We start from the raw sequence: 14,560 nt of genomic DNA on the forward strand, positions 1-14,560 counted from the left end.
TCCCGTTCTCTAATGGCAGTGGCAGAACAAATATTTCTTCTGACAGAAATATATCTCCTCTCATTAGCGGCCCTGCATATCAGAGGGGCAGAAAACATAAGAGCAGACTTCCTAAGTCGCAGTCAGCTAAAGTAGGGGGAATGGTCCCTGAAGGAGTCGGTTTTCAATCAGATTGTGGCCATGTGGGTCGCCCCCAGATGGACCTCTTTGCATCAAGAGACAACAGAAAAGTCTGAAGGTTTTGTTCCTTGAACCCAACAGACAGACCTCACAGGGTAGATGCCTTCCAGATAAAATGGACACCAGGGCTGCTCTACGCCCTTCCACCAATATGCCTCATTCCATTGGCTTTACAGCAGGGGAATTAATGCGGGGGCCATTTTACAGTGTTGGAGCAAATGCAAGGGCCGTTATACAGTCTGAAGGCTATTGTGGAGGCCATCATACTGTGTAGGGACTAGTGATGAGCGAGTATACTTGTTGCTCGAGTTTTCCCGAGCACACTCTGGTGACCTCCGAGTATTTGTTAGTGTTCGGAGATTTAGTTTTCATCGCGGCAGCAGAATGATTTACAGCTATTAGCCAGCTTGATTACATGTGGGAATTCCCTAGCAACCAGGCAACCCCCACATGTACTCAGCCTGGCTAGTAGCTGTAAATCATTCAGCTGAGGTGATTGAAAACTAAATTTCCGAACACTAACAAATACTCAGACCACCCAAGTAACGAGTATATGCGCTCATCACTAGTAGGGACCTATATACAGTGTGCAAGTTAATGTGGGTGCTGTCATAAACTGTGGGGCCTTTATACAGTGTGGGGGCTACTGTGAGGGCACAAAGGAGGAATTATCAATATGTAAGAGTCACAGTGGTGGCATTCTTATGTGCGGCAGTATGAGGAGGATTGCTTTTCTACCACACAGTAGATGCAGTAATAGGGATATATACAGCATCAGCGGATAGGTATTGGTGTATCAGCGGATTTTGGCGTTTGTGCAGAGTGGAAAAGATTGGAACAGAACTGGAAATGTGAGAAGTCTATTGTGTCTTTGTTGTAAGCTCTGCAGCCGAGTCCTGGCTGGAAGAAGTTGTGATGTTGGTCTAGGTCAGATGGACAATACCGGAAAAGTGAACTACTCCATAAGAAGGAGGATCAGCTGTAAATCACTATCTATAACTGTACTGTAATCACTTATATGTTTTGCAGAACTTGTATCTACCATATGGCGGTAATATCAGGGTTGGTCTTTGTGGAGATTTTTTTTCAGTTATAGTAGGGTCATCTGCTGAGGTTTCCCTATACGCATGATTAAAGTGCGCCACCATAGTTAATCAGGGGTTAGGGGGCCCTCCCTGAACTGAACCCCTAGCTATACCACTGGAAGGGGGTGAATACTTTTGCAACCCACTGTATATGGAATACATCTAGGGAGGTCATATATGGCCTTTATATGTTAGGCTTTGTATGATTTTACTTTGAAAGAACAATGAAACCATCTTCTTCATTATTGCACAAAGTGAGTCTGCAGCAGACCAAGACCACCCAACTCTACTGGACTACAGGGTAGTGCTCCTCCCCCTAAGCAGCACAGTTAAAACACCCATTTTAAATCCATTTCCATTAAATTCACACAAAAATGTTTCTGCAACATTTCATCTTTTGACTGTTTATATTAATGTATGCTTTTATATTAATATATATATATATATATCTCATATGCTTTTATTAACAGGATACATTCTCTAGCCATATGGACAACTAAAAGTGCAAACCGTACAAAAAAATCTACTTTGTGAAACTGCTGAACCCATTCTTTTGTCATGGAGCAGACGGGAAGCCCAAGCCTGTAACAAAAACTTTCAGGGCCGTCCTGTGATATAGTCTTGATTCCTGTGCACATTATAAATAAAATGATAACTTATACACCAAAATCAAGCCTAAAAATGTACATTTTGACTCTCAAAAAAACAATACTTTATATAGCTACATAGACGGAAAAAAAAATAAAAACGAAAACCAGCTAAAGGGGTTTTCTGGGCACACAGATTATTAAAGAACTTGTCCACTACTTGGACAACTCCTCATACCCCTCGCGTGGCTGCCATAAAATAATAAAGCTTCTCCTCCCATCCTGTGCTGGTGCTGTTCCCACGGTGTTGGTAGTCGGTCTCCTGGCCCTCCCGTGCTGTTGTTAGCTGGAGATGTGCACAGGGAGCACGCATTGCAGGCTCCACACAGAATCGGTAATCTTATTGACTTGTAAAATTAGCCTGAGGAGAAGGAGTTGGGATTTCCAGAATATTAGATTACATTAGAATAAATGACTACATAACATGACCTATTGCCCTCCTGCAGTACACTGATCTTGTGTGGTGCCAGTGTCAGCACATGATGTAACATTTTTGTCTACAGGAGAATCTCAGGATAGTGCATACAGAGTGAAGTGTTACAAATTTTAGGAATGAGAAACTGTGCAGCGATTTATCCCTCTTGAGACTCTAAAGAAGTCTCTAGATGGGGGTTTGTAGGTGGAATAGATCAGCTGACAGGATGTATAGGATATAAATAATAAAAAACCACAAACATGGCTGAAGGTGAGCTAAATAATGAAAACAAATGGAGGTTGAGTGACTCTTCAAAGAGGACACTATAGATAACTTCTTCTAGGAAGTGATATTTACTAGTTATAAACATGTTCTATTTTTTTTTAAGAAAACCTTCTTGGAATGAAACTTATTTTCTTCTGTGGACACCCACAGTGTCATCCATTACTGCGTCACTGTTAAGGCAGGAAGTTGAGCACTGTTCATTGTGACTACTTGTCGAGAACCACAGATCTGCCAAACTAGTCACACACTGGCTAATAAGAGAACAGGCGCTCTGTGGTAAGCAGACCTTGTATAGGTGACATTAGTGGTTCTCACCTCGGAAATCCAGCATCTATTACCCATACAGACCAAAATAACAGGAACCATGTACTATGGAAATATTTCAAATCAGAGTTTGACACCTGGATTTACACTGGCAGCTAATTATCATCATGGTAAGGGAATGTTCGCCTTTAAAATAATTTAGTCATCTATCCAAACTGTCTTCCTTTGCTCCTCAGCGATTCTGTCCTTGATAACACGGATGAGATCATCAATGGCGTTCCATGTGTCGGCCTCTATTGTTGTGTAGAGACAAGGAAGGGCCTCCAGCTCCTTCTCTTTCTGGCGACAAGCACGTAGAAACTCCTCTTCATTCTCCTGCTTTGACAACAGCCTTCTGCAGGAGATGAACATAATGTTCACTTATTACAGCTATTATTAGCAATTGTTACATTTTACAGTTAGAATAAAGCTTTGCTTTACTGCGCCATTAATCAATGTTCAAAGTCTTATGATTAAGGCATACTGACTGCATATGTGGGACAAAGGCGCAGCATAAGACATTAGCATTACTTCAATTAAATTCTTTATGAATAACAATACCTGAACTTTTTCATGTTCTTCTCAGGCATTTTGATGAAAAGAATGATGGGGAATATTCTCGCTTTAATTAAGTCCTTTGTACATTGCAATCCAATATCAAGCAAACAGTGCATATTCTAAAAAAGAACACAATGATAATTAATCACATTATTTGTACTGGTAGAAGAAAATGCTTAAAGGGAACTTTTCTTTTACTGCAGGAAACATCCATTTAATACGGTTACTAATAACATTTGTGCTGCTCTGCTGTGTAATTTTCTCTCCTTGGAAAAGTCCTGCTCCCACACTGTATACTGTAAGGGTCTCTGGTCTACAACATGGTCACAAATGGGGTATAAGTGACCGGACCCTTCCATCAATTGCCTCCAGTACCTCTGCAAACAGCATTTGAATTAATGTTGAAATTACTGTTAGAGCTCTTTCACATGTCCATGTCTCCAGTACGTGGTGACATATTTCACATGTCTCGGAGACACTGATACACATAGACCCATTCAATTGAATGGGTCTGTGCACATGTCAGTGTGTTTCTACAGATCATGTGTCCATGGGCAAAACACGCTGACATGTCTGTTGTTTACCGTCAGCACGGGCCGCACACGTGCACACAGAGAACACACATGGATGTCATCCATGTGACACGCACCGGCGCCTGAGATGCAGCGCTACAGTAAGCGCTGTTTCCCGGCACCGGGTGATGAAGATGGCTCTCATCATTCTCACCTGCTCTGCTGGCGTTTAGCGGAGAATGATGAGAGTTGTATTCACAGTGACAGCAGTCGGGGACTATTACTCCCATCAGCCTACACCTGCTGCCGCTAATAACAGTAACAGTAGGAGCGGATGATGAGAGTATTCATTAGTCGGCTCCTGTGCTGTAAATAAATAATAATTAAAAAAAAAAAAAAAAATGCATGGGTTCCCCTATATTTTCTGTAACCAACCAGGCAAAACTCACTGCTGGGGGATGCAACCCCCCTCAGCTGTCAGCTTCAGCAAGGTCAGTTATCAAGAATAGAGGAGTCCCCACGCTGTTTTTTTAATTCTTTAAATAAATAATTTTAAAAAAATGGCGTGGGGTCCCCCCCCCCTTTTTTGACAACCAGCCTTGCTAAAGCTGACAGCTGGGGGCTGGTATTCTCAGGCTGGTAAGGGGCCACTGATATAGACCTCCCCCAGCCTAAAAATAGCAGCCCGCAGCTGCCCAGAAAAGGCACATCTATTCTAGCGCTTTGCCCGGCTCTTCCCACTTGCCCTGTAGCGGTGGCAAGATGAGATCCTCGCAGGAGTTATACAGCCGTCTGTCTGCACCCTAAAGTTGAGAGTCTGCACTTTAAGCCCATATTGATTATATAACTGTATCTTGAATATTTTTGATAAGCAGCTAACATGTGAAAATTGTAGTCACTGTCCAAATATTACTGGACCTAATGGTAAGAGGTATTCAATGGAAGCCGCTCATGGACTGTGGAGCAATTCAGAGTAAAGCCAAGTTCAGATGAGTGTGTGCAAAATAGCCTGTTTTTCATTTGTTTATCAGGCATATGCCTGGTTCTTACATCAACACTTCAATAAATAATATGGAGCGCCCCCACTGCCGCAGGGCCGAGGGGTACCCGGTACCGGGCCTCTCTGTCTCGGTTCTGGTGTTGTCACGGTGGCTAGACCCGGTCCGTGACCCTGCTGACGGGCGTCCAGTGAAAGTGGAGAGTGACGATGTGGTGTGGTGTGGTGCAGGTCGCGATGAATAATGAGGACACCAGTAAAGAGACTGCAACCTGAAGGCTTCAGGATCCTCAATCCGGAATACGGTTAACAGGGCTGTCTGAGACAGGCCGGTCCGATGGCATCTCCGGAGTTCCCTTTGCAGGTGGAAATCTGTGCCTACCTTCTAGCGCTTGTGTGTTGTAGTCCTTCCCTGCTGAGCACCACGGGATAGTCCTCACACCTGTTGTGTCTGTTTCTGAAGTTCCCTCACAACTGATTCTGATGTTCTCCGTCCCCCAGATGATATGGCTAGGACGCACCCGTATGACGGGTAGGCCTGGAGGTCTTCCGGGACCCTAGAGTCGCCCCTCTCCAACTGTTGCCCCCTATGTCTGCTTAGGTGATTTTGGTTGAGACAGCCCGCCTATAACTGACTGTCCTGCCGTAGGTTTGAAGTAAGGCCTGGAGCTCAATACTTCCTCGGCGTTTCCGGCCACCGGCTACGCGCCTCAGTAGGATGTTGCCTCGTCTTACAGCACGACTCCTACTGGTATTATCTCCTTTTTGCTGTGATCTCGTTTCTCACTCTTCACAATAAACCTCGCTTCTTGTCCTTTCTTGGGGTACCGCCGCAATGAAGTGCAGGCGCGGTCCTGTAACGTTCTTTCTGTTCGCTAGGCCTCTGTCAGGATCCCACCCCTGACAGGGACCCCCCTGAATCTTCCCCTGCAACACCCTCTGCCACAGGATGTTGCCTGGTTCCAACCCAGTCAGCTTCTAACTAAATACCTATCTAACCCACAGTTTTACCAGATTGTGAGGAGTGGCCTAATACATAGCACCCTTAGCTCCCCCTGGAGGCCAGACTGTGAAGTGTATTGGTGTCTGTGATACCTGGTCAGGTGAACTCCTTCAGTGCCATCAGACGTACCAATACCCCCCTTAGCGGCGGAGCATCAGTACTGCAACGACCAGGGCGCTGCAAATATAAGGCAAAATACAGGTTCCTATTTTAAGTGTAATATATGGGTGCAGTGGCAGGAAGGGTAGCTAAAAATAAAATAAAGATAACGGATGGGGGCAATTGAAGACTCATTACTCAGTTTGGTGGCCAGAAAATCCTTTAAATACCTAATCAGATGGTTGACTACATTGGCAAATTCATTTAGGAAATTGACATTGGAGGATGGGGTATTTCTTGAAACTCTGTACTAGCATTTCACTACTATACAGAAGGGGTCAATGACTGACCGCTGTCTGTGTATGTTTTTTTTTACTTCATGTCACCTGACTTGGATATCGTGCACATGCTTTCATGCAGAGTTTGGGTGGTGGAAAGGGTGAGGTGAGATGTGGCTCCATGGAACCCATGAATAATATGCATATGATGGCTTATTTGGATATTGCGAGAGCCACACATGGGCGGGCGCGCGCACACACACACACACACACGGTCAGACAAAGGCTTATGTCTCCTATGTATCAGCTCCTAAATCACCACCAATGTGACTTTGAGATCCCTGATTGTCATGTTAGACAATAAGAAAATCTGTTTATAGACTGACACCTGACAAAATGGTCATCACTGACTATAAAAAACAAAACAAAAAAAAAACTTTACTAGAATTTGAGCAACCACATTTTTTTTACAATGCTTAGAATTTTTTTTTGGAGCATACCTTGGAAACAACAGACTCAATATTAGCAGGAGTAATCCACTCATATGAGTTTGGGTTTCTTTCTCTGGAATAGATGATTGTTTCTGTTCTCTGTTTCTTCTGAAATACTTCCTTTGGTCCACTTTCTAAAGCAAAATGCAAGCAAGTGAAATATACTGAAACTGTCACAATACATTTACCTAAGAGGGGTCATGGCTGCCTGTTACAGTGGTAAAAAGGTTTTCTCATACACAGTCATTTGCAGGGTACCTCAGGAGCTGTACTGCAACCGGTTCTACACCACTGTCCTGCACAATCCAACTAAAACCAGTAAAACTTTTATTTTTTTAATTTTGTCATATATTTTTGTCATTGGAGTTTAATATTCGAATGTTTTGCATTTGCAATGTGAAAATAATAAAGATGCAGCCAACCTGCCTCCTGCTTTGTACTGATGAAGACAAGAACCCCAACATATAAAGATGAATGACCTCGGGGAGATCAAAACATCCAACACCGCGGAGACACCATCACGTGTTTCTCAATGCAGTGATCCAGAACACTGCCCCCATCCCTTAAGGGAAATATGCAAATGCATGTAGAAAAGCCGCGGAGACACCATCACGTGTTTCTCAACGCAAGCAATGAATAGCCAGGTCTTTCACCAGGAAGGAACAACCACGGGAAGGGCAGCATCCAATAAAGGAAAACCACCTATGCCAAAACATGGTATCCATCCACTGACCGCTGTTTTGGGTATTTGCCCCTCATCAGGGTGGAGTAGGAAACTGGCTATTAGGGGCAGTGTTCTGGATCACTGCGTTGAGAAACACGTGATGGTGTCTCCGCAGTGTTGGATGTTTTGATCTCCCCGAGGTCATTCATCCTTATGTTTATAGTCCTTTCACTAGGCACTGCTCCTAATAGCCAGTTTCCTACTCCACACTGATGAGGGGTAAATACCCCGAAACAGCTGTCTGTGGATGGATACCATGTTTTGGCATAGGTGGTTTTCCTTTATTGGATGCTGCCCTTCCTGTGGTTGTTCCTTCCCGGTGAAAGACCTGGCTATTCATTGCTTGCGTTGAGAAACACGTGATGGTGTCTCCGCGGCTTTTCTACATGAAGAACCCCAACATGACTGTTCCCACATAGTAATAGTAATTCTGAGAATTTGCCAAAAATGTAGAAAGATGTGCAACGTTTTGTTGACATCTTCTTTCAAATGTCCTTTTATTTTTTTTTTAACATGTTAGCAGTGCTAAAAGTTTTGCAGCAATTTTTAGCAAAATTTATTTTTTACAGACCTATTCAGTTTTGAAAATTCTTTATGATTTTGTCAGAAACCCCCAAAAATGATATTTTAAAAACTGCACCCCTCCAAGTATTCAGTCACATTCAAGAAGTTTGCTACCTCTTTAAGTGTTTCAGTGGAGTGAATAAAAAGTGGAATGAAAAAAATTAAAGATTAGATGCTTTCAACTAAAATGTTGCTTTAGTGTAAAATTTGTCATTTCACAAGCTGTGATGAGAGAAAATGCACCTTGAGGCTATGTTCACAAGACCATATTTTCAGTATGAGTGCCGGCCATGACAAAACTGATAACACTTAGACCAATGTTACTCAAAGGGACCGTTCACATGGACTGAATGACTGCATGAAAAAAATGGCAGCACGCCCTAGTCTCTTCTGTGTTTTGGATGACGCTCGCCTGTTAAAGCTGCTGCCGGAACAATTTTTAGCTGATAAGTGAGCGTGCCACATGTCAAACCACACTAATTTCATAGTCATGAGCTATCCAGTGGATAGGTCATCTATGATTAGATCCGGAGAACCTCTTTAAGTGGGTTCTCGCCTCTGCAGCAATGCCATCCATGTCAACTTTAATTGTGGTTTGGGCATTTAGTATATGGTAGTACTTATTCAGAATGCTTACCCATATATCGATATGGTGCCGGACCCGTGTCTCGTCGCTACCCGGGCGATATGATATATGCGCATATTCCTCACTGCAATGAGCGGTCCCACGTGACCGCTCACACAGGACAGGCTGCCGGCGCTGAGAGGAGAGTGGAGACATCGTGGGAGCTGGATGAGTATTTCTTCTGCAAGGGGCCGGGCGGCCCACTGGGGGTGGGAGTCGGGGGTCACATGCAAACTTTATTTTTCACAAAAAATAACAAAAACTTGATCTTTCATCTCTTCCCTCCTGCGGGGGAGAAGATATGAATGCTGCCTTCAGCACCACACAGGGGGGACAGCGCTTAGTGTAGCGCTGTCTCTCCTGCACGGTCCGTGTGGTCCTCAGGCGGCACACGGATGCTGTTTGTGTGCCACACCAATGTGCCACATGAGCACACGGGCACACGTACACGGTTAACTCCGGTACCGATTTCTCCGGTACCGGAATTATCTGGACGTGTGAAAGAGGCCTAAGTTAAAGGATTGCTTCAACCAATAGTTGTCACCTAGTCTCTACCTCTATGAAGAGGATAATGCATATTTTATTACATCAGGAACATTGCATGGCCTAGAGGACTCCTTAAAGGGAATTTGTCAGCATTTTTTTGCTACGTAATATGAGAGTAAAAACCTATATGAGACCCATAATGCAATATGGGCAATTCCAAAAATATATGAGAATTCAAAAGAAGGGAAGCAGTGAAGCCCAAATGATAAAAATTAAAAAATCTTTATGAAGGAATATATAAAAACATAATAATAAAAAAGGGTAAAAAAAATGTGCAGAGGAGCCTGTGCAGTGACAATCACCATATATCTTAATGACACCTAATGGTTAATCATAATTATGGTAATTAAATATGAACTCAATTTGTAGGACAACTGAATAAACAATAGAAACCATGAAAGTGCTAGTGCAGTTCATACGACGTGCAATTATCCAATACAAAAATATATAAGATAAAGTGCTAGTGCATTTGAAATAGCAAGGCATGAAAATCAGACACTTGCATTTACAAGTTATACCTTGAAAGTACTTACCTGGCTTAGACATATTAAATTCTAATGCACCAGAAGAATTAAGCAGTTTTTGAATAATGGTTTTGGCCAATGCGGTAGGAGCAAAGATAACCGGTCTCCTCTTGTCACTGTGGATTGGATGAACCAAACTGTAAGGTACCAGGTTCAGGCTCTTTTTGATGTCATTATCTTGTTCCAATTCTAATAGAAACCACACAGAACACAGTGAGAAATTAGTATTTTATTTTTTTCAGCCTTGTTTGCTTTATAAATGTTTATAGCCCAGAATTATTTTGTACAACCACTTAAAACCTATCTGATTAATGCCCAGTAAAGATACACATGAAAGAATATCACTCATACTGTAATATTTTTCTTACCATCTGGCTTTTCTAATAAGAGTTTGACACTTTCAATAGAGGTAGAATTAGATGCCACCATGCGCACACGTTCATTGCTGTTCATCCGTTTGTATTTATTCTCATAGCCTTTGACAAACTGAAAACAAATATTTACTCTCTACGTATATAAACATTTCGACAGAATTCTGATGAAATACAGTTTGAAAATTCACGAAATTTTTGCGCTAAAATGTTTTGAGACTTTTGCTGTTTTTACTTCAGTCTTACCCAGAGGGTGCATGTCTGAGCGCGGCTGACAAATTCTCTGGAATATATGCCACAAAATGACTTTAAAGGGAACCTGTCACCAGAATAAACACTATTAACCAGGGTTAATCTGCAGGTTAATTGCGTTATTAACCTGCCTGGCGCCCGCACTTAGCTGAGCTCTGCGGGGAGCAAATGAACTTCATTCCTCCTGCCATCATTTCAGTTTACATCACAGGGGTGGCGCCAGCGTGCGTTCAGTTACCGCTCTGAGAATACAGAGCAGCGGCTGTAATTGCGGCCCTAGCCCTGACTGACAGCTGACCCTAATGCAGAGCAAGGGTCAGTCAGGGCCGGAGGCACGGTTACAGGCGCCGCTGTGTATTCTCAGAGTGCCGACTGAACCAGCAACCGGGCTGCCCCCATGACTGAAACCCGTACATTGCCGAGGAGAATAAAGTAAATTTTCTCCCTGCAGTGTTCGGCTAAGTGCGGGCTGCGGGCAGGTTAGTAATGCTATTAACCTGCAGATTAACACTATATATCTGCAGGTTAATAGCATTTTTTCTCGGTGACAGGTTTCCTTCAAGAACACATCTTACATCAAGACGTCTGTTCTAATTGCCCCTCTTGATGTATTGGGGTCATATATATTATTCCTCATATCCTATAACACGCTCCCTTTCAGGACAATTTTCACACTTTTAGAAAATACACATAAAAATAGAAATATAAAATTAAAAAGTTATCCCCTTACCCATCATTTACTTCCATGAGCATTTTTTTTTTTTTAAAGTAGACTGATGACACATTTTGAAACTGCCGCACAGAAAATTGAACTCATATAAACCTTTCGGAATTTTTCCATCAAAGCATAACATTTTGAAATACATAAAAATTAATATTAGTGGCTAACATTATGACACCAAGTGTTCTGAGGTGCTGGATGTAATTAGATGTACAGCTTCCTCTTTTGAGATCCTTTAGCAAAAAAAAAGAAGGATCTCCCCCAAAATCTTACAGATCAGATAAGTCAAAAAGACCGATAGTAAGAGTAGTGATAACGAGGAGAATGGTTTTTGCACCCCCACCATTTTGTCACTTGTGATAATCATGGGCAAGTTCTTTTTTTTTCCTTATGGCACTTACAACTTCCTCTGTCACACATGCACACAGTTAAAGTAACGGTGTATTGTATATGTTCTTGACTGTTAAAATTGCAAATAAAAAGTAACTTTTTTAAAGATCTTCAGTGTTCTGCAAACCAGCATTATTTTTAGGGTTTTCCTGGACATTTATAGAATTTTACATGGATTCTAACATGTGGAAATCTACCAGTGTGCAATGAATTCACTGCTAGGATTCTGCTGTTTCTACCCACCTTGTAGTCAAGGTTTCCATATAGCCAATCTATATGCTGTTTCCATATAGCCAACCATGAGCCATTCGCTTCCTCGTCTGCTTCTCTAAATGCTTTCAATTAAGAGAAACAGAATAGCACATGGCACAGGATTTGTAACAGCGGAATCCTAATTGTGAGTACAGTAGACACTTAGGATTTCAGATGTTAGGCCGGGGTCACACTACCTTAGAATACGGCCGAGTGCTATGTGAGAAAATATTGCATAGCACTCAGTCCCGTGTTAGGGGTCCTCTGCGGGTTCTCCCACAGCGGATTTGATAAATCTGCAGGGCAAAACCGCTGCGGTTATCCCTGCAGATTTATCGCGGTTTGTTTTGCGGTTTCCGCTGCGGGTTTACTCCTATACTATTGATGCTGCATATGCAGCAATATGCAGCATCAATAGTAATGTTAAAAATAATAAAAAATGGTTTATACTCACCCTCTGACGTCCTGATCTCCTCGGCGCTGCACGCGGCGGTCTGGTTCCAAAGATGCTGTGCGAGAAGGACCTTCGTGACGTCACGGTCATGTGACCGCGACGTTACCGCAGGTCCTGCTCGCACAACAACCCTGAGACCGGACGGCCGCGTGCAGCGCTGAGAGGTGAGTATATCATTATTTTTTATTTTAATTCTTTTTTTTTTTTACACAAATATGGTTCCCAGGGCCTGGAGGAGAGTCTCCTGTCCTCCACCCCGGGTACCATCTGCACATTATCCGCTTACTTCCCGTATCGTGGGCACAGCCCCATGCGGGAAGTTAGCGGATCAATGCATTCCTATGTGTGCAGAATCGCAGCGATTCTGCACAAAGAAGTGACATGCTGCGGAATGTAAACCGCTGCGTTTCTGCGCGGTTTTTCCCGCAGCATGTGCACAGCGGATTGCGGTTTCCATAGGGTTTACATGTAAACGCTATGGAAACTGCTGCGGACCCGCAGCATCAAAATTGCCTCGGATCCGCGGTAAAACCCGCAAAGTGTGAACATGGCCTTAATCTATGTGGCAGCTCACATCAGCATTTATTTTCTCGGCCGTATTCGTCGTGCATGTAAAATCGCAGCAGAATGCGATTGGCACCGAGACTTAGCCGAGACTCGCCAATGCAAGCCTATGGGTGTGAGATAAAAATCACACAGCACTTGGACCATGCGAGTGCTGTCCAATTTTTACGCACCAATGTCCTTTGAAAAGCCAGCAATTCATTTGCTGCATACAGTATGACAGGTTAGAATAGATAGAATAGATATACAGTATACACATACGATAGATAGATATATAGATGTCAGTGACACACACATATATATATGTATATATATATTACATAGAAGAAAAGCCGGCCATTCAGCAGCAGTGAACTGTAAAATCACAGCAGGAGCCAACAGGATAGAAAAGATTAATTACATACAGTATATACACACAGAATAGATAAATGTCAGTGACATATACAGTTAGTACAGTGTGTGTGTAGCTTATTGTACATGTATTTAATTATTAAAAGATTATTTTTCTGAAAAAAATGGCATTTGCTGACTTGTAATTTTCTTAACCAGCAGAGGGCCGATGTTTATAGCCTGGGAAGGGGGTAATACCCGTGGAGCTTCCCAGGCTAATAATATCAGCTCACAACTGAATACTTAGCTTTTACTGGCTATTAAAATGGGGGACCCTAAAAATAATTACGTAAGGTCCCCCTATAATTAATAACCAGCAAAAACTATGCAGACAGCTGCGGGCTGATATTAATAGTCTAGGAAGGGGCCATGGATACTACCCCCAGGCTAAAAACACCAGCTCTCAGCCACACCAGAAAAGGCACATCTCTAAGATGTGCCAATTCTGGCACTTAAGGTACCGTTACACTAAACGACTTACCAACGATCACGACCAGCGATACGACCTGGCCGTGATCGTTGGTAAGTCATTGTGTGGTCGCTGGGGAGCTGTCACACAGACAGCTTTCTAAATAGACAAATAGGCGGGCACCATCCACTAACAATACTAAATGATATGGTTCTAATATAAATCCTGGGGATCACCTAATGCATGTCAGGAAACACGAACCAAAAACCATGAAGAAAAAGTACATGCATATAACAGGGATCACCCAAACCGATAAGAGTGTCAAAAAAGCTTTATGATAGAACAACAAGGAGCACACATAAAAACAATTAAAAATCCTCAAAGGATGATACACATAAATGCAGATCCATAAATAAAGGGTGAAATACCCAAAAGAGGGGGTAATCCTGGGCTGGAAGTGACAAATGTAACAATTTCACAGATTACAGCGACAAAACATGCATAAGTGCCAATAATTACTACTGAATGCCGAATCACAGCATAAAGGCTACAGCAATCTAAACTAAATGTGTGTAAACAATGAAAAGATGCTGTCACTCCTAAGCTTGTGTGTGTGGACACTGAAACATCTTCAATGGCTTAAGTAGAGTGACAGACAATACAGGGAGTCCCCCTCACACATGCCCTGGCTGTGAACACCCAGGGATAAGTTTGGGCGAGGCGATAAACAATACTTAAACCTGGCTCAAATACAGTCAGAGAGTCGCCCCAGTCAGAAATCCAGGCTCTAGGATACCCGGACCCACGCGTTCCGACACTCGTGGTGTCTTTCTCAAGGCAAATGTGACAGCTCTCTCCAGCGACCAACGATCAGGGGAACGACTTCGGCATCGTTGAAACTGTTTTCAACGATGCCGAAGT

The 14,560-nt window shown here is 42.9% G+C and overlaps 1 protein-coding gene across 4 annotated transcripts in view; it reads right to left on the bottom strand.

Moving 5' to 3' along the window:
* Positions 1–677: 677 nt before the first annotated feature.
* Positions 678–14,560, bottom strand: part of CARD11 (caspase recruitment domain family member 11) — a 213,319-nt gene continuing 199,436 nt past the window's right edge. For all 4 annotated transcript variants that reach the window (XM_077275336.1, XM_077275337.1, XM_077275335.1 and 1 more), the window contains 5 exons: positions 10,205–10,322; positions 9,846–10,025; positions 6,863–6,987; positions 3,477–3,592; positions 678–3,270 (listed from right to left, as the gene is read on the bottom strand). In XM_077275336.1, the coding sequence (XP_077131451.1) occupies positions 3,075–3,270; positions 3,477–3,592; positions 6,863–6,987; positions 9,846–10,025; positions 10,205–10,322 (735 nt within the window). In that variant the 3' untranslated portion in view covers positions 678–3,074. The remainder of the gene's footprint in view (positions 3,271–3,476; positions 3,593–6,862; positions 6,988–9,845; positions 10,026–10,204; positions 10,323–14,560) is intronic.

This window comes from Ranitomeya variabilis, chromosome 7 (genome assembly GCF_051348905.1).
Source record: "Ranitomeya variabilis isolate aRanVar5 chromosome 7, aRanVar5.hap1, whole genome shotgun sequence".
Taxonomy (NCBI): Eukaryota; Metazoa; Chordata; class Amphibia; order Anura; family Dendrobatidae; genus Ranitomeya; species Ranitomeya variabilis.